At 44.3% G+C, this 23,790-nt stretch overlaps 1 protein-coding gene across 1 annotated transcript; it reads right to left on the bottom strand.

Annotated features, from left to right (window-relative positions):
* Positions 1-23,790, bottom strand: LOC131291167 (uncharacterized). Its single transcript, XM_058320361.1, has 3 exons — positions 23,622-23,790; positions 6,007-6,165; positions 1-865 (listed from the first exon to the last, which is right to left on the bottom strand). Exons 1-3 carry the CDS (start codon positions 23,704-23,706, stop codon positions 84-86), a joined length of 1,026 nt encoding a protein of 341 aa, XP_058176344.1. The 5' UTR covers positions 23,707-23,790; the 3' UTR covers positions 1-83.

Below are 23,790 nucleotides of genomic sequence, written 5' to 3'. Positions count from 1 at the left end.
ATCATATATGGAGGTTATAGGGTACGATATATAGCTGCCCTTGCGGTGGCGTTGGTGCGAGGTGAGTATTGGTGTGGGTAGAGTTAGTTCCACCCGTAGCCTGGGCGTGCCGTCGTACGGGTGCCGGCGTTGTACTGGCCGTACGATTGTTGCGGCTGGGCGTAGTAGTTCGAGGCCGACGTACGCTGATCGACGGTCACCGGATATCCGCCCGGTCCGGCAACGGGCGTACCACCGGAAGCTTGGCCACCACCGGCCGGTTTGTTCTCCGAGAACAGGCCACCAAATTTCTTGTTGTCGATGAGGTTGCGTGCGTCGAACAGGCCACCGAGTCCACCGGCTCCACCCGCGGCACCACCGGCCGCCGGTCCAATGCCGAGTCGCTGGTTGATGTACGTTCCGACCTGCTGCTTGACCGCGTTCGAGACGGCATTCTGGACACCGCTCAGGATTCCGCCGAAGAAGCCTCCGCTCGAGGCGGGCGGTTTCTGCGTCGGCACGACGATGTTTCCACCGGCGCCATCGAATTGTCCCGGTCGAGATCCACCACCACCACCTCCTCCGTAACCTCCACCACCTCCGTTGTAACTGTTTCCTCCAGAGCCTCCGTTATAGCCGTTGTTTCCTCCACCACCTCCGTTATAGCCGTTGTTTCCGCCACCGTAGCGATTGCCCGGATTGTTGTCGGTCGGAAGCAACGGATAAAGTCCACCGGACGAAGCTGGACGGGTTGGGGCCGGTGTCGGCCGCTGGCCGTACGGATTGTTCGGGTTGAGACCGAGCGTTCCAAGGACATCATCGTCCCCACCATTTCCGACCGGAGCCGACGGACGTGGACCGTTGTTGTACACGTTGCTTGCTCCCGCTGCAAGGAAGATCGGCCGGACATAGCAAAGGACGAGGAAGGGGTGATCGAAAAGCGTGAAGTTGAGGTTCAACATTAAAATATAAAAAATAAAATAAAATTTGGATCAAAGACTCACGAAATGAGGAGCTTAAAAAAATACAATGATACAAAAGCACAGAAACGAAACATTGCGACAGAAAGCGGGTACAAAGAAAGAAACAACACATACGGGTAAAAAGCAACAACGGAATCGGAATACAAACAAAAAACCTGCACTTGAAAACCAATTAAATGCGGGAAGGTTTTCCGAGCGCATTTCCAGTTTTAGATTTTCGCCAAAATGATTCATTGGTTTTTGATGATTTTTGAATGTTTGTGTGTGTGTGTGTGTGTGTTTGTGTTCCACCAATCGGTTTGTACTTAGCAACTACTGATTGACACACGCCAGAAGATGATTGTATTTTTGATTTTTGCGCACGAATAGTTCCGGGGGGCTAAAGATTTTAATAATAATTTCTTACAAAATGGAGCTCCAAGCTCGGGTGTTTTTTCCGTGCAGACAGATCCAAAAATACATCCCAACGAGGTGGCATTTCCAGGTTGTTTTTAGAACTTAAAAAACTACAAGAAATGAAACTGGACGTTCACAATGTGCAACATAGACGTAAACACAAAAGAAACATAAATATGAACAAGTCTTAAATAGTAGAGTATAAAGTACGATTCCCCTCTTAGAGACTATGTAAACAAGGAAACAGACAGGAAACGGGTGATTTCTTATGGTCAAATAATGAAAAACGCGTACGCTAGAATAATGACTGCAATGAAAATGTTTATGCATTTATGATTTCGTTTCTCTAACATTCTTCACATCGGTGCGCTCCGCTGTTTTATCGCTCTACGAAGGATTTATTTACATGATCGTTGCATTCGGTTGGATTTCTGGTTCACTCCGGGTAAAAGGAATATACTGGAACTGCGCCTGCTGTGTTTTCGGCCAATATTGTTTATGTTTCGACTGAATTTTTACATGATTCGATCGCTAGTTTGCATTGTGACCATGGATACTAAATTTAAACAGTCAATAATAATCCCAATTTAACCTTGCTTGTGGTTACGAACGAAGTTACGAACATTTCTTGCTTATACAGTATCAGAAAAGAAAAACGTTAATGACCGTATTTTCAATGATAACTGAGATAATCGTTTCTTCAATAATTCAGACTGAAAAACAACTTAGCAAGGGATATTGCTTCACGATATGAAGCTTAAAAAAGAAGGGCAAAAATTTACGGTTGGATTTACCTTTCGAAAGGAAGACACTACTCGTCCTAAAAAGGAAAAAAAGGGGCAAGAAAAAGCACACTGCTAGTATTTTGCTACCAACCGTCCGCCCGGGTTAACCGTTCTAACCCGGTCCTGCCAGTAAGTTAATTCACCGTGTTTACAGAGGACTTACGGAATTATGTCATCTGAACATCGGGGCCACAACCTGCCTCCCGGGCGCTCCGCACGGCTTTGATTCTCGACACGATGATCCTTTAGCATTAGGTTCCCATTCTGGTTTTTGGCCGTCGGCGCGGGATTATCGTCCTCCACGCTGGGGCAGCTTTTCCCGGAAACTCACCGTCGGATAAAACCGCACCATAAAGCATCGGTTTCGGTTCGGGGTGCACCTCGGTACGTGTGCCTGTCTGCGTTTGTGTTCCATTCTTGACCTACTCTCGGAGAAAGGTTATTCCTTCGGGGGGGTTTTTCCCTTCTTTGCTGCAACATCCGAAGCCATTCACCTGGAGCGACCAGAATTCCAACCGTGTTTGTTTCTTTTTCTATCAGTTCAGGTTTTTCGCTAGATTTCTTTTTTTTTCTTTAGTTTTGCTGTTGTCTGTTTTATTCATTCTTACTTTTCTCTCTCTTTTTCTCTTTCCATTGCTTTGCTTTATCGTTTTGTGTGCCTTGTGTTGCTTGTTTTTACTTTTCACATCCTCTTCTCTGTGCTGTGCTGGCTTGGCCATTTTTTCCTCCCTCTAGCTTTCTACTCCAAACCGATCAGATTCTATTTTCGTCAGCATTTGGCCCAGCCTGCGGCCTTGTTGCTTACTTTTTTCTACCTTTTTTCACACATTCACGATACGTTAGTTTTTTTGTCGGCCAGATACAGTATTTTTCTAGTTGCACCAGAAAATTGCTCACTTCAAATATTCCACATTCCTTTTCCGGTATTACTTTAGCCGTACACGGATCCCTTCTACATACTTGACACATATTTTCGCCCGTGATTCTCAGCGAAATTCGGATTGTGAAACTATGTGCTTTTCGTTGATCGGCCAGTCCGGGTTTGTGTCCGGTAGATTCCGGTCTACATAATCAGGTATAAGGCTGTTGGCGCTGCGCTCATTTGTTTTGCTGTTGCTGCTTGAGTTGCATATATTTCGGGGTTTGTTTCTTCAATGTTCCGTTCACTGGAGACAATTCTGCTTAACAATCGTTCTTGTTGCATTTTTCTCTGTTCTATTTCTATGGACACAAAGTTCTGTTTCGGGTTTTCACTTCACTTTTCTCCGACTGATTATTCTGATTCTAGAAGATAGTTTAGTTTATGGGCCATCGATTTTTCCATTTTTTTTTTCTATATACCTGCCAGCTGCAAATGTTTTTTTAAAGTATTCCTGTATTCCATTAATGTAAGTCACACCGTGGTGACCGTCTGTTGTGTTGTGTAGTGTCGAAGTACGTTCTGAATATGTTCGGTAATTTGAACTTTAGCTTCACGGTTTAGTGGAAGATATAATAGCTGTTTTGTTAAAGTTTTCCTCTTTCCTCCTTTTCTTACCATCAGTGTTAAATTCATCTGGTGTTTGTTTTTTTTCTTGTGTAAATTTTCTCCATTTTTTAATTAGAGTTTTCTACATTCTAACATTTTCCCTTCACCATTTATCTTAGTTAGTCACTGGGTTTTAGTAAAGTAATTTACCCTTTCTTCGTTCAATCGTCGGTTTTTTTTTGCAAATTTTATGGCATTGACTTGCTAAAATGGATTCATTTACGGATTTCCATCGGCTTGTGTTTATTTTGTGGTGTATGCTACAATTGGTGTTAGTTTATTTTGCTGTTTTTGTTTCTTTTTTTCTCCATTTCCTATGCTTCAGTGCTCTTACAATGTACCATTTTACTTGGTTTGCCGTTGGGCCACCTGGGGTTTGCTTGACGCAAAGTAACGATTGCAGTTTGTTTTTTTTTTTGCTTGTTTTTCAATTTTCCCTTACAGTGTTAAGATTGGTTCGGTGCGCTGATCAACTGTTGTTAGGACTCGGTGTGTGTGTTTTTTTTATTTTAAAGACAGTATATTTTCATATTTTTACAAATTTGCCACCCTAAACCCTCTCGCTGGTGAGATGCTCAGCGGCTTTAGTAGTAAGCTTCCACAAGCCGCTCCTCGTTCGTTGATTGCTAACAGATACGCTGCTTTTGGCCATACACGTCGGTTTTTCGTCCACCATGGGATGGGATGTGCTTCGTGATTAGACGGTGCCGTGTTACACACTGACCGGAAGTGCATCCTTTTTTTTTGTTCTGTGCTGTGTTTTAATAACATATGTTTTTTTCGCATTTCGTACCACTTTCGGTGCGAGTTTTCCCCCACTGCCGTGTACCGAATTTAGTTTCCACAGTCTAATAAATTGCTAGAGGGCTCTTTCCTGTATGTTAGAAAATGTACAAAAATGATGCAACGATAAAACAACGACTCCCGCGGTTTGGGAGCGGGTTTCGGTTTTTTTTGGTTACTCCACGGTTATTCACAAGATGAAGTTAATAATGGGCAGTGAACGGAGTGTGGTGTGGACGAGAAGAGAGCTGCAGTACGCAAACGGAAACGGGAGGGGAAGGGTGCCACGGAGGGAGAGGGAATTATAAGGCTCCAGGAGCGATCCTCTGCGTGCTAAGCCGCCAGAGGCTCCTCCCGGGGAGCAGCGGAAGGACGGTGGACAGGGTGGCCAACAGTAGAAGCAGCAGAGGACTGTGCGGTGCGCCGGCGGCTCGCGGGGAACCACTGCGCGGTCGCTTGTCCGGCTGCTTGTTGTAGAGGAACTGATTCCAGAGGCTCGGTTCGGTCGAGGTGGGATTCGGGTTGGGATTGTGCGGATAGAAGGGGTTGTGGGGCGACGCGCCGAAGTTGAACGGGGCCTGCGGGATGACCGGGGGCTGGTTGAGCGGGGGGTAGAGTGGCTGGAAGACGGCCGGACTGCCAGCGCCCGGCTGCGGGTAGTTGCTCATGAAGGGCGATCGCGTCGTCTGGACGCTGCCGAAGATGTAGTTCGGGTCGATCGGCATGTTCGGGTAGTTCGGGTCCTTGCCGCCCACCACCCGGGTGTTGTCCGGGGCCGGGTTGAGACTGAGCACGCCTGCAAGAGAAGGAAGGTCGGTGGGAAGGCCAGGGGAGTAGAGAAAGAGACGCTTGAGACACTGGTTCGGGAGTTCGCTTGGGGAAGAGGTAGAAACTCAGGGAACTTGGAAGGATACACCGTCGGTGACAATATTTACAACACTATTTAATGCCCTGTGATTAAGAAATTCCCCATCAGTTGCATGTGACTTAAGTAGTAGACCTAGAGATCATGCATGATTGGAGCAAGGAAAGACTCGTAACTCAATCCAGTTCCTTACTATCCCCAAACAAACCAGTCCTTAGGACACTGGTTCCATGTTTAATGTAAAGCATTCCATAAATTGCCTAAACTTTAAGACGACACATGAACTCTTATAAAGTATTTTTGGAACCATAAAAATATTAAATTCCATGCAATGCTATGGTGGTGAGAATGGCAACCATGAAAAACATGAAACCATGAAGAAATGTTTTCTCGAAATTGTGGCAAGGTTTCTTTCTTTCAGCTCGTGCCTTCGATCTTTGCCAAAACATTCTACCTTTCGTACGGTTTCTTTTGTTCCGCTTTCTGTCCTCAGTTTTGTTTCACGTTTTCCATGAGTTTTCTTTCGCGTTTCATCAACGACTCAGTGACGATCCTGTGGGACCGCCGTTCTACCTGCAGTCGAGATTTTCTTTTGAAGAGAAACACTCTTTTAAAGGGGGCTTTAGAAGAGAGAAGTGGATAGAACGAAGAGGAGCAGGAAAAAACAACAACGAAGTGTTCAATTACCACTCGGTCCGGCATTGACGCTGGGATCGGTGTTCTTTTTGCAGGTCGGGTACCGGCCACAATCGTTACCCTCGCGTTGCCCAAGCGAGCACGAGTCGTGGACCATCACGCACACCTGGCTGGACAGGCAACCGATATCGCTGCAGGTACGGCCATACTCTGGAAAAAGAATGATGCAAAAAACGCACGGGAAAGAAAGAAAGAAAGAAAATGCAAAATCAGGATACATGGAGGTGGTTATTTTCTTGCTGTTTTTTTCTCTTTTGTGGGGAGGGTGCATGAGGAATTGGCATGGGGAAGGCGGGAAGTGCAAGTGGATACAATATACGGGAGGGAGTGGGGGTGTGGAAACAATAAAATCTATGCACAGCGGATAAGCGGAAAGAACAAAAAAAAAACAAAACACAAAACGAAACAAAACGAAAAATCTGGGGTTTATGATACGGCCGTTTATGAAATGCAGTTCCGTCCGGCAGTTGGTTCAGGCGGTCAGTCACCTAAATCACCGAGGTCTGGCGTAACGGTGCGTAACGGTATAAATATTCACGTGATTAGCATTTCCACCGGGAGGGGCGGGAATTTTCGTCCGTCTGTCCGGTGCGTGGCCGAAGCGAAATAGAGACGGTGGCCATTATGTAAATGGCACTCTCGATGATTCATGTTTGAGGTACCCCAGTGCACATGGATAAAATTGTTTAACATGTGTTTCAATTGACTTGGAAATTACCACAGAAAGTTCCAACGAAATGGTAACATTTCATTTCAATGTTTAATGAAGCTATAGGTCGGTGAAACTTTGTAGCACGTTTGAATGATTCATAGTGTGAGTGTTATTTATTGTACCAAACCGTAAACAATTTCCACAGAACACAAACGATCGTTCTGTTTTTTTTTCACGGGTAAAATACACTTTTCGCAAAAAAACTACCCAAAGAACGAAAATAATTGATGTTAATTAATTATGTTCAAGTAAATATTGCCATGGAGGGCGGCGTTTGCGGCGGGAAGGAAAGGACCCTCAATTTGTAGCCAAAGTAAATTTATGCTAATGGATTTAAAATGGTGTGTCAATTGTCATAATTATGCCCCGGGGTAGGTCTTTTTTGCTTTTCATCCATTCCACCCAATTGGTTCGATTGGTTCGAACTATAAAGGGTTTTTATCGGATTTTTGTTAACCGCATCTGTCTGTTTATTTTATTCATTAGCAGCTCATCATAATTACCCGCATAGGATAGTGCTTCCGAGTTTGTGTCGGTCAATTTGTTGAAGGCCACTGAAGAAGTACCGATCAATTGCACTAATTGATACACCGTTTCCAACATGGCGTCCGGTACGTTTTTGGAGTAACGAGGGAGGTAAAGCAAGCTAGTAGAAAGAACAAGGACAGCTCTACAACGTTGTTGTTAACGTTGATTGTGGCGCTGTTTTTGGGAGCTTCGCCTGGCCCACTTTTCGGTTCGGTTCCGTTCCGCCATCGATCGTGGGCAATTAGTACGGAATGCAATGCCGGGGGCCGATGCAATGGCCGGTCGCAAAACCACACCAACGTCCGATGTCGATGAATTTTAATTCAATTATCCGACCGAAGAAACAACATCCTGTATCGATCCGAATGCACCCAAGCCCGCTTTTGATGCCCGGAGAACGCCTGCTTGTGGGCAGTTAAGATAAAGCCAAGGGAAGACCGGTTGGGAGGAGGCTGAAACAAACGTACACAAACTCGGTGGAATGCTTTCCCGTTCAGGGTGACCTCACCCGATGGTCGAAATTCGGTCGGCCATTTTTAAGGGCACGTTTTTTAATCACAAACACGACCGAGCGTCGAGCTACGAGAGCAAAAAAAGGGAAGGATGAAAAAGGATGAAGGATGTGGAAAAAATGTGTCCGGTAAAGTGGATCACGGGAACTCATAACGAAAACACGGTGACACAGAGGTCCGGAAAGGGGGATTTTCCGCCACCAGCGGCCATACTATTTGCTTCGGAGGAAAATTCCGATGGCAAAAGACAGCGGCGTTATTTGGCAATGTTTTTTTTTCGAACGTTGTTTTTACGCTGGCAGGAGGAAAAAAAACTTGGTAGGCCGTGTGTATGTGTGCGGTTTTGCTTTTGATGTGTGTTTGTTGATGTGATGTTTTTTTTCCCCACAGCCTCCTCTTTTGCACGAAAAACTTCCACATGAAAAATCCATCTTTCGGTAATCAATCAAACCAGATGAATTCGGGATCGCTGATTTGCTGCGCGCATAGAAAACATAGATCCTGCACCGAATTGGGGTCGCGAAAGAGAACAGTAAAAACGAATACATTTTCCCTAATACTGAGCTAAAAACCTTCCCCCACCAAAACCTAGTGGTTGGCCAATTTTTGTGTGTTTTCACTTGTTCTCGTTCGTGGTAAAGGTCGCCTGCGATGGGGAAGGAAAAGCCTGCCACAATTCTGCACCGGCACGGGACGCGGATGATGTGCGATGAATAATGAGCAGCATAATGTCGGTCCCAGGCGGAATTGAATTCTTCTGCGGGATGGATCGTTGAAATTTAAATTCATCCACGTACAACGCTGATTTGGGGTGGACTAATTTAATGTCAAAGAGTTGAGATTTTGATGAACAAATCCATTCTACGGGAAGAATTTTCTTTACAAAAAAGTATGTGGGAAAATTTTTAACGAAATTTCCTTTAATGTCATTCCAAAGATAATACTTCAATCTGTTAAAACTCTTCTTCTATCTACCGTTTTTGGTTCCGTAGTGAGTCGACCGAATCTACCTTGACACAAATATGACTGGACTTTTGTTCCGGCACGTTCGGATGCACATCGCCGGAAGCTCGAATACCCGGCAACTGTCGGACAATCACGGACCGTATTAAAGTCATCGAAGCGGCACACGAACGCCACGATGCACACGAAGGTGCGATGCTCGGCAGGTCAGCAGCTTTTGTTTATCATTGGCAAGTCAGCAAATGTTTCGGCAAATGACTTTTTTTTCGACGGAGGAAGGGAGATGCTATCCAATTGGGGAAGCTCCACTGAACCGAGCACAATAACACGCAGCCCAACCAATTCCTCCCCCGGGAGACAAGGGAGTGAAAATTTGTGGAAGTGGAAGTCCTTCCGTTTGAATTCAAATTATAACCCGCAACCCATGTACGTGGTCAGAGTAACTAATCAACTGCGGAAAATCCCATCGACTTCTATCCCTTTGGAAGCGAGGAGGCAATCGAGAGAGAGAAAGAGAGGAAGAGAAGATGTACTGTTTCTTGGTCTTTCTTCTCCAATCGGAACAAATTCGTTAAGGCTTCCAGTTCGAATGGAACACACACGAGCAAATTGGAAAGGCGTCACGGTGCATGCGACGTGTCGGCACGTACGGAATGTACTCCCGTGGAAGCATATTTCCACGTGATTCGACCGGCTGGCTCGATGGCCATATGGAAAGGTCAGATGTGCTTCTTTTGCGAAGGAGTTTGCATTAAAAATAATTTCACAATTTATCTGTTTCAAAAATCAAAAACTCTATAAACAAAAAGGAACAAGAGTGCTGTAACATTTAAAATATGCTTTTGCGCTTTAAATCTTCCATACTGGCGTTGTTTAAAATGATTGGAAAACTAAGCCAAAAACGAAATAGGGTTTTTCTTGCCCCGGTGGACCGAAAGGTCACGCTAATTCACGTACAACCTCGGCTGGCTCTCACCGGTACGTAATCGATTGCGATGCAATTTTATTTACCGCTCACCGGGGAATTTCACGAGCTGAACGAAAATTATTATGTTCTCGCACATGCCTGTGCGGAAAATAGGCATGAAAGAAAAAAAGGCAAATTCCGATGCGATGCGAAAAATGGAAAAGACCAGCCAGTGGAAGTGATGAATATTTATTTTCTCCTGCCCCCTCCAATCCAGGTGCAAAGATGCTGCATCATGCCGGTGGCGCGCCAAGAAGTTGATCGACCGGAGAAGTTTTTCATCCGTTCACCGTTCGTCTCCAGTGAACCGGAAGTGCCCAATATCCCATTCGGGACGGGAACAACGTTCCATTCCCCCCCCTCCCAAAATCCCGGGGATTGATGTCGGAATGGTTTGGTGCGGTATGATATCTGTTTCACCTTTTGGTTTTGGGATTGGAAAGAATGATGTGGGTTTCCTTTGCACATCGAAAAAAACATGGGAAAACTATAGACCTTACACCTGTGACTGGAAGGGGCATCAAAGGGGTTAGGAACTCAAAAAACCCCTCTTACCAACACAAACACCCGTAGGATGGAATCAGTTTTTATTCGATTATAAACTTCCTCCACGGGCAGGTGGAAAGTAATTTAAGCGGGCATTATTAATTTTTAAGTGAAAATTTAAACCACTCCGCGATAGCCGGGAAAAGCCTCCTGTCTGATGGGCAGAAGGAGGAGGAGGAGGAAGGACATTTTATCGAAAACGGTTATTGCTTCATCCGCTAAGCCTTAAGTGGCTGTCCCGCACCGTGTGGAAGTGGCTTCGAACGATAACTTCATTCCGGGGACCGTACGATGATGGTGCTTTCGGAAAATACGCGCGTGTTTCCTTTCGTTGTCGTGGAAGGGCAACAGAAATAACCTGCTTGGTCGGGAAAATTTGTCGTCGAATGAAGTCCTTGTGGTGCGGTTAGTAAGAAGCCGGTGGCCGAGCGGTAAGTCCTAGGTGAACTTACGAGTCCGTATTTCTCAGCCCGAGGGGGAAATTCGTCGAACAGCACCGGAAGTCGTATTGTCCACAAGCGTGTGGCCTTTTCCCTCACTCCGGGTTTCCTTCCTTCACAGCAAGTGTGCTTGAGATTATGATTGCCTTATTATTATTAGCTTGCATTAGCATATCAATTTGTAGGTCGTTCCTCTTACGCTACCCCACAACGGACGGCTCCCCAACTCCTAGTGGGAGTTTGTCCCCGGGACAAACGGAAAAGCCATTGCATTCTTTGCTATTAGAAATAGCTCAAACCGAGCCATCGGGATGGGGCAGGGAAACGTCGGCAGGTGCCGATGGCAAAGCAAGAACCACAAACAGATTCAAGCAGACACACGCACACAAAAGACGGGAAAGTTCCAAATATCTGTGTGGCGTGTTTGGTAGGGAAAATGGATGAAAAAGATCTCTCATCCCCCCCTCTTTTGGTCGTTCCACGAGGCATCTCGGTTTTCTTGCTTTCAGTGTCGGTTGGCGTCGTGATCCGATTAAGAAATGGAATCTATGGAATGTTTGTTAAACCACTCGAGCATCCTGTTCGGTGCCCCCCTCCCTCCTCTCCCCATCTGCCTGTTGGCTTTCCCTACGAGGGGACGCAACACGCAAGACTCTTGCCAACGCTCTCCTAGCGTGCCAAGTACGAGCCAGTGCGTACTACCTCGCAAAAGGCGAATAAAAGAACGGAAGAGAAAAATCATTTTCCAAAGTTTGATAGAAAAGAAGAAAAAAAAATTAGATGTCGTCTGCGCCATCGTGTAGGAGTGGAGCAGTTTTTCACGACGGATACCGTGCCCTAAAGTGGTTTTGTCACAGTGCGGGGGTGAGATGAATCAATTTTAATAACCAGCAGGTGCTTCGGTTAGGGAATGAAAGGCTGGCGCCTCAAGTGGGTGGAAAATTGACTTAGCAATTAATTCCAGCGTGAAGTTAATCAACTTTTTCCTTACCCTCGTTGGTTGATGGCGTGATTGTTGAATTTTAATTCTTTTTCAATCCATCCGAACGCGGAAGTTCGTTTCTTTTTATAAGGTTTAATTTACATACCAAAAAGGTCGAAAGTGAAAGCCCGTAAAATATGAACGTTATTTAAATGGGAAATCGGGCGGCGGGGACGAAATCAACGGAATCAAATTAAGATCCCTTTATCTGCCTCCTGTATGGAGCTTTTTGTTTTTCCGGCTCGCTTACGTTGTTCGCTAGAGGAAAAGGAAAAATGACGATGGAAAACAAAACAAAACTCTACAAACACTCCATCATCGGGCACCGGGGAAAATCTTCGGGCAAATCTTCCATTCGGTAGCACATATTTTCCCGCGAGCAGCTTTCCGTCCTCCCCCTTCCATCCCTCCACCCGCCACTCCTTTCGTTTTGTCGGATCGTTTTAAGAAGTCGTGAGTTAAACCAATGATGGTGCGAGAAGCCAAAGCCCCGCAGAAGGGGGAGGAGGCGAAATGTTTTGTCGTTAATTGGTTGAATCAATCAAAATCACACTTTTGCCGTTGCTCGTTAGCAGTAAACGCTTTTCGCGCCGATGTTAGGCGCCGTGCGGCGGTAGATTGATGGCATTTTACTCGGAAGGGATGTCTTTAAATAATGGCCCTACACGATCCATGGCGGATAATGTCCTGCGGCGTGTGACGGTAGAAGGCAGTTCATAAAATGCGCTCTTTTGGGGGAAACGTTATTTTTATGGAAGGTTTGTAATATTTAATACGAACGGGATTATTTGGAATAAATACATGTTTTAATTATTTATTCAATATAGGTTAACCTAGGTCTTTTTTGATCGTTGTTATATTTTCGAAAACCATCTAACCAACCATTTAATCAGTTTATGGCAATTGTGTTGAATCTTTTGCTTCCGCGTATCCAGGGAAACAGTAGTTAAACTTTCCTATAAAATTAATTTCACACCCCCAAACTGTCTAATTACAATATTAATTAAAGTTTAGTGTGAATTGTTTCACAGCAACGCTCCATTGTCGTACGTGAAGCCAAACTTTTTCCCTTTTCCACCAGAGATTTGCCTTTCGGTAGGAATTTTCCTCGAGCAACTTTTCACAAAATGTGGCCATGCACAAAATTTAAAACAAATTAACCCTAATGATTATATGCGCGCCCGAAACCATTCGCCAACCAAACAGTTCGTTCCGCCAGCACGAGCATGTGATAGTCCGCAGCAGGGAAAATTGCATTAGCCGCTTTTCTGGCTGGCGTTGGCGGTTGCGATGTATGGATGCCGGAGTATAATGTGCACCCACTTCGGGCTGCCGGAGCTAAATAAAAGGTTAAAAACTATGCACTAACCATAATCGCACACGCTTCGCCGTGTCCTCAGATGTGGGAGAAAACCCTGGAAAATATACACAAGGGAAGGGGAAAAAAGAACTAAACCCAGTGAAGCCGGTTTGGAGAGCCGGAAAAATTTAAAACACTTCCCTTCAGGATGCACAAACCCGCACCGTGGCCACTGGCTTCGTATTGACAAAAGCTCGAACTTAAGCGAAGGGAAGGAGCATTTCCCTCTTGGTCGGTGTGGCGAAACTTTCAAGACGTTTTTTTTTTCGTCCGCAAGCCTCCAGGCAAGACAGTATAACCTTGGCCGGCCGGTTCTCTTTGGCGCATGTGGCGCCGTTCCCCGGCCAATACACGTATGATCTTCACCGCCGAGGCCGAGTGGAGGAGTGTTTCTTGTTGTTGAATAATCGTTTGCTTCCTCATTTTATTTGCACAAACATGTGCACTCGCACGTGAGATTTGGAGTGCCGGAACCAAATGGATGCCCGCCGAGGCAACTTTTTGGGTAAATACTACTCAATTTCTTTGCGCGAGTGCTACGTGTGCCGCTTAGGTATACCCCCGGAACAGCTGTGTCCTTCGTACGTGGGTTGTTGCTTGCGATTGCCGATGGGTGTGGGGGTTTGTGTTTCAATCCCGAAAGCCACTGTACTAACATAATCTGACCCATTTCTTCAAGCAAGGACAAATTCTGCAGAAGTTTTCCATGATGGAGAGTAGGACAGGTTAGTTTGGAAGGGCTTGGAAAATACTCGGTGTTTAATAAAGTTATACTAAAAGCAAACTGCAATGCATGTGTTCGAATAAACATGGAAAAAAATATTTAACTTTGCCATGACAAAAGTACAACTTTTAGAAGTAGTATGTGTTTGATTACAAGTACTTATAACAAACTACTGTAGTTGTAATTCTACTTTTGAAATTATAATTTCTACTTAAAATGTATAATTTTTCGTTATTTTATGATGAATTGAATCTTAGGAGGAGAACTTTTTGAAAAGAATCCAATTAAAAGTTCTGCTAGGAATCAATCAAAGTATGCAAAAATAAGACTGAAGACAACTGTTTATTTCTAAAATTATAAAAAAAAGTTAACAGGTAGTTTTTCGTGAAATTTTTATGTAATAGTCTACCATTTGCTCAAAAATGGATAATAACAGGCCACAAAATCTTAAAAAAAGCATTTTTATTGATGATTGAGTAGTTTGAGCACTGTATCATCATTTCATTCATTTTTAAGACACGATAAATGAACTGTTTAGAGTCTTAAGCCTTTAAAAGAGTTGCCAACATTATTTGCAATAAATGTCGTTTATAAATGTCAGCAAAATGCATGACGCTTCTTTTTATACTCCGGAAAATCCTTACAAAATAAGGAAATTTAGCATTAATGCACATTCTTTACAAATTAAGTTTGCTCGAAAATGTATCATCAAATAGCTGTTTTGCATTAACTCCTACCTTGATTTCTGCCCGCTATGAATGAACAGTCTTTAAATAGAGTTTCACCGAGAAAGGCACTACACCGCATCCGGAAGCAAAAAAAAAGGGTCAAAGGGAAATTTAGTACTCCTAGATGAACCTAGTTTATTTGCACCCGAAACCAGATACGTCCTTCGCTTTTGCTACCCTTCAACCAACTACAAATCTCGCTTGTTGACCTTAGGACCTATTTCCATCCTCCCACTTCCACCATGCTCAAAACCACATTTAAGGAAAAGTGCCTCAACCGGGCCTGTCGGTAGCGCATCACCTTCATTACCGGCGCCGTCGGCGTAGCATCCGGCCTGGCTGCCGTTATTAATGTTGATTCAGGTTAGTTAGGCGACCGTGTTTGCTAGTGGGCTAAGCCGTTTTAAAAGCTGAAACTACATCAGATAGCGCGAACAAATGGGCTCCACTTTCGTGGTACCACGGAACCACGGAACGTCACACGAAGCCGGGTCGGTTTTGGGGGAGGGAAGTGGGACATTTGAGGCCACTAATGGCCGGCGGGCGAGTGACTTCCGTGACACGCCATCATCGCGTCGGCTAAAGAGTCGTGCGAGTGGACGGTTCGGATTTGGATTGACTCGAGCTGACCGACTGTTTGTGGAGGTGTGTGTGTGTGTGTGTGTGTGGTTTGTGGTGTCAGTTTAGTGGGTTACCAGAGGAACCACTTCCTGGTGGAAAAAAAACTAATAAAGCCCTGCAAATTAAATGCTATAAAATATTTGGTCTTTCAAGTGATATTCCCTGTTCTGCATCGTGGGAATTTTGAGTCCGACAGCGATGTTTTCCACGCCAAAATAATAATGTGTTCGTTGCAAGGTTGTGTTCGGTTCGGGTTCGGATTTTCGGGTTTCCTTTCAAACAGTTCAGAAAAACCTTTCCCACAAAACGATCGACAAGCTAAGCTCGGAGAATGTCCCGAAAGGTGCGAGGCTAGATTAGGGGGCAATATTTTATAATTGTACTGCACGTGGTCGCTGTGGCTTCGGTGGTGCTATCTAAATTGAAATCTTACCGAGCCATGGGCGAAAACCTAAAAAAAAATAACATACACTCCCTTTTCACCCAACGCTACGAGACCGCAAACACCGCAAGCGAAGGAAAAGCTAGACTAATGGTTGACGGGCACCGCAGCGGAGTTCGGCGGGATGATCCTTTTTCACTCCGGCTTGTGGCGAACGGTGATGGAACGTAGGATAATTCGATAGTTTAGAGGTTATGTAAGAGATCCTAGATATATGGGCTCGGCGTTTTTCGTCCCGTCTCGTACGTGCAGTGACTGGCCGGAAAAAAGGGGCCCACGTACGTTCGTCTTTGGGTAAAACACTGTGCACACGATACACGAGGAGTCCGTTGTTTCGGTTTGGAGCCTGCTTTTTTTAACATCAACCCAACGTACATGACGTTGCCTTTGGCCAAAAAATTGATGCAGTACATCAAGTAAAACATGCACGAGCGTAGTAATAATGACCCTGTGCTTGGGCGTTGGAAAAATGGCGCCCACAAACGTGCTCTCAGGGGGAAACTGGAAGAAAACAAAAAGAACACTGCACACGGGAGGCAAACTAAACTGAAGAGGCCGTAATCGACGAGAAAAGTGTCCGTGTCGGTAACTACTGCATCAATCTACCTAGAGGCCAGTTTAGGCCACACACACACACATACCACTACGATAGGGGCATCTGCAAGGGATATTTATGTTGGGGCTTGTACAACATTTTTGGGAAGACGAGAGAAGGTGTGTATCGTAATGGGAAGGGAACGATAAATTGTGCTGCATTATCGGAACGCTCGGGAAGCTTCTTTCGCTCATCAATTTGTCCGTGTCTTGCCGAAAAACCTCGTCATCGGGACGAGCAAGCTATAGTGGACGGTGGAAAAATGTGAGAAAATTAACGATGTGCAGATAGGAAGGTATTTTTATCGAACAGATTTACTTAACTGATCTTCATTGGAGATACTATAACAATAGTTTTGCAAAATAATACTTGAAAAAAGTATTTGTCAAAACGACACTCTTTCAATCTGATTTTGATAAAAACAAACTTTTTAATATGAAATTGAAATAACAATGGTATCTCAAATTAATGTTGTTCCTTTTCGACAGATTATTTTGTTGAAAAATGTTCAAATAAAAATGTAATAGCTTTTGAATTCCCAGGATTCCTAGAAAACACGAAAGCAACCCATTTTCGGTTGGGTGTTCATGCTGCAAATCAAAGTTCGACAACTTTCCCAACGGTCTTAAACACACAAACACACACAAGCACAAAGATAGAGGTGGATAATAGTACCCTGGAAGGTGTTCGGGTGGCAAAAAAACCCCCGGAGGTGGTGTGAATAAGTGATGGCGTGTTGAAGACGTAACGGGTGTTACAAAATGTAACAAAATGGTTGAAAGGGTTTCCATCGGTGCGACCCTTGGGAGGCCCGGTACCACCATCGTCTATTTGGTCGGAAATAGTGCTAAGTGCTAAGAGATAATGTGAATAAGTGACGAAGGGGAAGAAGGATACGGTTGGATGAGTCGGAAGGATGAAAGTTTTCCTTACGTCACCCGAAATCGGGAACGGTAGTTACATTTTCCTCCCTTGCGGGGAAAAAGTTTGACGTAACTAACGAGCGATGGTAGTGTTCTCAATCGTGTGAATTCATGTGCGTGCATTGGTTTGGAGGGGTGGAAAAGTTGGCGTTTCTGTCGCTAAGCCGACAGTCACATGAAGAGCCGGTGAAAAATAACGATTCTCCAGCGAACAATCGCATCACACGTGCCGATGCATCGGGAAAATCCACGCCTACCCGGTTTTCCCTCCGGCGTGAGCATAATGTGAACAACTTTTACCGACACTCTCCCCTCTTCCTGCACAAACCACTCCAACTTTCGGCATTCGCCCAGCGGTGGAAGAGTTTCGTGGAACATTTTCGTGAGTGAAAAAGTTTCGACGTTTCGCACAAGCTTTTCGGCCGCGCGTTCGTGAGAAAGTTGGTGTACGAAACAGAAAAAAAAAAATACAAGCCCATTCTCTCCGTAACGGAAAGTCCCAGACCCCAGTAGCATCCCGGAACATTAAGCACGGCACACACACACGCAGACACACAAAATGCAGGAGGAAAACTGCAACCAAAGCCATCTGGCTGGAAGGATGAAGCGTTACGGCGAAAGGGGAATGCGAACAAGATACCAGACGAAGGTAAGGTGGGAAGGGGAAGGGTCGGTGACGACGGACAGATAAGCTGAAATTTAAATTTACGAACATTAAACATATTTTCCATCCAAGCAACCTCGGCCGTCGAAGCAAGCAACCCTTCGGTAGCAATGGCTTCTGTTTTGGTTCGGTGAGACTTTTTTTGGGCGTTGGAAAACCATCTGTTTGCTTGGATTGGTAGATTTAAGATTTTTTCACATGTCTGTTGGATGCACTAACAGAAAAAATATTTTTTCATATTTTCAGAAGGACAGTCTGTTATTTTTACCACAAAGTATTTACTTCAATTACTTCAGGTAAACCAGAAAAATTCCCTCTCAAATTCCAAAAAATTCTCAAAAAAAACAGATAGCCTTCTGTTAAATTTTTTTTCTTTTTTAGGCAAAGAAAGCAAATAGCTAAAAATTTACTACTACCACTTCAAGGGTTGGGCAGTATTTTGTATAATGACGAGCCAACGAAGAAACAATGTATCTAGGACAAAGGCACAACAAAACAGCCACGTTTCTTTCGCCGGACGCTTTTCTCATTTAGTACAAATTGCAACCACATCCAGTTGAGATGTTTCTTTTTGCCGCTCGAGCTGGTTTTCTTTCGGGCAGGTTTTTGGGGCTCCCAAAAAAAACAAGGAGAAGTGTGTACTGGTTCGTCAAATCGATTTAAGATTGCACGACTGATCTTGAGACGAGTGCCAGTGAGCGTTCTGTTTGTCTTGTTTGAGCGGTCCTGTATGTAATTCTGTATGTGTGTTTGTGTGTGTGTGTTAATCTTTTTTCCAGAACGTTTTTCTTTCCTTTTTGCGGTAGCACTTTGGTGCAGAGTCGACACTGCAGGGATGCTGTGGATGAAACGTGCTCCAATTTCTTGTTGCAATCCGAGCATTGTTTTGTCGTGTAAAAATGCCGGCGCTCAACATTGGTGAGGGACGGGCGGGGTTTGCACCGTCCGGTCACGTTTTCTTGTGTGTTCTTTTTCCACATCCCCACCCAAACTGGACTGCGTTTAAATATTCCACTTGGACAATTCTGTGTGGAACACAATTTCTTGAGAAATTGTAAAGCACGTGCGCGGCTAAGTGAGAAGAAAGTTTCCACTTACAGTTCCGAAGCACGTTTCCGCTCAACTGAATTCGGATAGTACGGTATTTTTTTCTTCAAATCTTTTTTTAACCTACTCCACGTAGCGAAGGTGCGGGGCAATATCGAATCGAGAAAAGAATTAATTACTTAACGGTCTTGAGCTTGTGGGGGGATTTAGTTAATGCTAATTAAGTAACGAATCTACGCGAAAGAATGATTCACCGTGGCTCTTAAAGCCACTGTCTCAAATAGACCTAAATTTTAATGTCAAGATTGAAAATATTTAATTATTTAAAAGGATACATAATTGAAGACTTACTTTATCAATGACTCATATACCCTTACCAATGAAACAACCTACATTCGTGTTTGTACGAGTTTATCGTAAATACTTTTTACCACAACAAACAGGCCAAAGCGTTGCAATATGTAGAGACGAGCTTGACGTCCCCAAAAAGGGCAGGAGATAAACTTTGACAGTGCGTGGTAAATAAAAAAAAACACTCTTTTCCACTCATCCAATATTCAGCAACATCCCGCACATATTATCCGAGCGGAAATGAGTCAACCGGACGAAAAATCCACCAGTACGGAGCGAAATTAATTATAAGTAGCGCGATTTTTATTCGCTTTTATTTTAACCGGCGACAGTAGGAATTTTCACGTGATGCACAAATTCCTTCGGGTCACGCAGCTTTTTTTCGTTCACTTCGAAAAAAAAGGACACAGAGAGATGGTTTAATTTAAATTTTTCATTTGCAAGCTCATTGGGGGGTAAATTATTCCCGAACGAGCAACGCAGCATTGGGCCGGCTTTGTGCGATGAGGATTAAATATTTGACGAATAGGCCGGCTGAAAAAAGGGCCTCCGTTGCGAAGGGCGGGAAAGCAAATATTATGACGGTTTGGGTTTGGCTTTTCAATGTATGTTTTGTTCAATTATGCAAAAGTAACACAAATCGCCATAAAGAGAACATTGTATGCTTCGTTTTGCATAAAATTTTGTGCTGCATTGGTATTAGATGGAGGCTTTAATTTTGGTTTTCCACGTTTCAGATTTCGATATATCTTAATAGAGAAGCTTAGGACAATTATAAAATGGGAAAAAATGATATGTCATCGTAAAATCCTGCATCAGCTAGAAATATTGGCTCGTATGCAAAAACACATCTATTGTGATTTGCAAATTGCCAGGGCTTTACGAGCGCCTTCGAACGCCATTAAGTGGGATTGAAGAGGATCTTACGGTGGTCGTGCTCCAATTTAGAATGTACCAGCAATTACGGCACTGACCGGACGATCAGCAATGCTATCTACCCCGGCATGGCAGCACACTTCTCTATTTCTTTGCACGACCAGCAATTTGCGTTACAATGTGTTTTCTTCCAGGGCGTACGTGAGCTGCTGTGGTGTGTCCGTCTGTGTGCTGCTAATGGAATAGATAATTTTCATGTATAGCATCCCCGTGCCGAGACCGGAACCGGATATGAAACTCCTTCTGCTAACGGGGAGGGAGAGGTGGAGTAGATTACAAAAACCCCAATCGACAGCATCGAAGGGAAATTTAAACCGAACCGGACTTCCCGATTGGACCGCACTCCGATCGCTTCAGAGAGTCGTAGCGTAGTGTGCCCTCCGAGGCTGACCGCAGCACTTTCTGGCAGGAACGTTAAATGAAAACGAACTCCCCTCTCAAGCTTTGCGAAGGGATTACGGAAGTGTTGTTTGTTGTCAACGATGCTGCTGACCAACTGCTAGCTTCCGCCAGTTCGGATGAACTGGTTCCGATCGATGTGACAAGCTTATGGTTTGGGAATGGAGGAGGAGAACTGGTGCTGATTTCGCATTTTATCAGCGGTGGCTCTTGGCTGCACCATGACGCTCTCAGTAACGATGAGCAATTTCGAGCAGACTGGTTTTCTAATGAAGCTTAGAAAAACGATACCGCCAGTGCGTGCGGGAAGATAAGCGTTGCAGGAAGTGCCAATTTAAATTTACATTTTGACAGAAAGTCTAAATAATGGCAGAACTGGAAGTATCTGAAAATTTAATTCTATTCAATGGGATTAAAGCTTGTAGTTTATTGTTTCATTGTGCGATTTTTGAATGGACAAATTTCCGTGTGTTTGTTAAGTTTAATTTTATTTTTCCTTCTCTATTTTGTCAAAACTTTGGTGTTAAATCTTTTATTTTTCCAACTAATGCACTTTTTGGTATCAGTTTTGTTTGAGAAATGTGTTTTTTCGAAGTTGATTAAAATTCTTCACACATCTCAAACTCCTTCCTTCGCTTTCAAATTGTATGCTGTCGGCTCACTCCATGATTACCCTTTTTCCTCCCAATAACGCACATCTTTTCCTTGTTTCGAGCTCATTTTAATTTCAATTCAAATCCATAGCCGCTCTGGGATCCATGCAAAGTCCGCCGGATTCCATTGGCACAAATAAACCCAACGGTTTGTGTTCCGCCCCCCAGTTTGGTGGTGTTGGTGGCAGCAGCACAAACAGATGTCATGTCAAAAGCCATAACCGTAAATTATCACTTGTCCACGGGTTTCGGTGGATACATTCTCCGACCCCCTTCTCCGTCGTCCTCCAAAGCGAGTGGATAACCGAAGCGTCGGTTGTTTTCGGGAGGGCCGAAAAAGAAAATGTATGCCATTGTATCTCCATACTTAATTATACAGCAGCGCGCACTCGGCATGTGTTGGCCAAAACGAATGGCTCGAAGAGACCCCTACACCAACGCGCTATATATATTTACGAGGGCACATCGTTGTCCGCTACTCGGAAGCCGCCGAAAGCCTGGACGGCCAGGGGATAAAAAGGCCAATTCTTTCCACCACCAGCAGGTTCGCAGAACGCAACAACACCACATGCACACTTACAACAGTTCTCTAGCCCAATCCGAAGCTATTCAAAGCTACCGAAAAAAACCCAACTAGGAACCAGCATTCCTTCCAATCTTAAACGGTTCGTAACGATCCCGGTCTGGCTGAACCTTCCTTGTTGTGGCTGTGTGTGAGTTGATACCCAAGCGACCCGCTGTTTCGGAACTAAAGATCCTATTGCTTTCACTGACTATGTGTGTGTGTGTGTGTGTGTCACCCTGTTGCACATCGATGTGCATACAAATTTTGGCCACATATTTCTGGTTGCTTTTTCTTCGGCATTTCCTTCCGAGCTGAATGTCGATTTCCTATTTGAATCCTTTGCATTCTCGGATTTGCTCCTTCCGTTCACTGGCAATTTTGGGTCGGGCTTTGAGCCAACGTTTGCGATTGCTTCCCACGAACACACACACACACACACACACACACACACACACAGACACACTAAACGCCTGTCAGTCAGTCTACCCAGTCCCGCTGTCCCCTCGATGCCGGTCCGTACTCTCGTGGGTGATCGTTAGCCGACCGGCTTTGGCTGGTTGTAACCACTAGGATATTCCTTTGCAATTTTTGCCTCCATCGAAAACGACGATACGGAAGGCGAATATTGGCTGGCAAACCGTACGTACAGACCGTACTTTCCTCCATGCTGCACGATCATGGGTGTGGGAAAAAGCACAAATAGATGCCATTGACGCTCAATTGCGGCTCGAGAGTGCGTTGCCAAATATTCTAGGAATGCTATTTTGTGCTACAGCAACTAATTGACACTGGCATCATCGCCCGCTTGGAAGGGGAAGATGACAGAAAGTTGGTCAAATGTAATTAAACATTCCAGTGGAAAACAATCGTCCATTAGTTGGTTATTTTTATGAGAGCTTCTAGATAAAGCAATACAAGCTAGTTGATTTGTTGACTACTCAGTTACATTATATTATATTCATTGTGTGTAAAATTATATGTTTGAGCTTAATATTTTGTGGATTCACATTTATCAATAGAACTATCATTGGTTTTAAAACATAAAAGAGGGGTAATTTGAACTCTTTTCAATCATCAAATATTGTTTAGAATAAATAACTTACTGTAAATTAAATTAAATTTCTTTGTTCAAATTTAAATTTGTTCATTATTTACTCATTTTTTATCGTTATGTTTACTGGTTTGAAATTCATCAGTAGAGTTATGATGGGTTTTCAAACATAAACGAGGGATGATATAAATTACTTTCAATTCAAGAATTAATAACGGAACCTTGCGTTCATCAAATTTCTACTTAAATTATAACAACATTCAATTCACCACGTGAGTTTTCCCACAAATAAACCAACACAACTCTGCTGGGTGCCTCATTTTCGTGCTATAAAAATCAAGAAACCCCCTCTCTTCCGGATATGACCTCCGACCGATCACGGAAATGGATCAAACTGGGCCGTCCGATTGTCTGCTATGCCAATGGAGGGGAGGGAGGCGAAAAACTCCCCTCCACCCCCAACCCCAACCCGCCCGTCTCGCTCACACGAAAAGCTCATTTCATGGATCATTAGAAGGCAATAAATAAAAGTGGCAAATTTCTGTCAACCTTCCGGCCACGCGAGGTAAATCGTGTTACAAAGTAACTTTCACAACGCTTCCCCAAGGAATTTCACTTCTACCGCCGTTTGTAGTTCCTTTTTCCTCATTTTTGTTGTTTTCCGCACGTGGAAAATTGTTCATTCGTGTTTTTCGTGGTTGTGGAACGGGAATGTTCGGTATCGGTTTGGATCGGTTGCTGGTGGGTTCAATCAATCAACCGACACGTAGGGAGGATTGGGATTTTTGTGTTCTGGTCTGCTTTCTGATAAGCAACCGGAAAAGTAGTTCAGTTGGAGGAGAAAGGAATGGGAAGGAACACAGGCAAACAGACAGACAGACCGAGGGCGATACTCACTTGTGTAGGGCAGCGGTAGAGCGAGGGTAAACAGCAGCTGAAATATGATGCCACAGTAAAGGGCTTTTATCCGCGAGAGTTCCATCCTTCCCGGGGGGTCGTGAGGGGGTGACAGGGCCGCAGTCACCTGGTGTTGGTGGTATTTCGGGAAATGCTTTTCGGCGGCTAG

This window comes from Anopheles ziemanni, chromosome 2 (genome assembly GCF_943734765.1).
Source record: "Anopheles ziemanni chromosome 2, idAnoZiCoDA_A2_x.2, whole genome shotgun sequence".
NCBI classification, from domain to species: Eukaryota; Metazoa; Arthropoda; class Insecta; order Diptera; family Culicidae; genus Anopheles; species Anopheles ziemanni.
The sequence above is the reverse complement of the archived record's forward strand: the minus strand, read 5'-3'. Positions and strand labels throughout refer to the sequence as shown.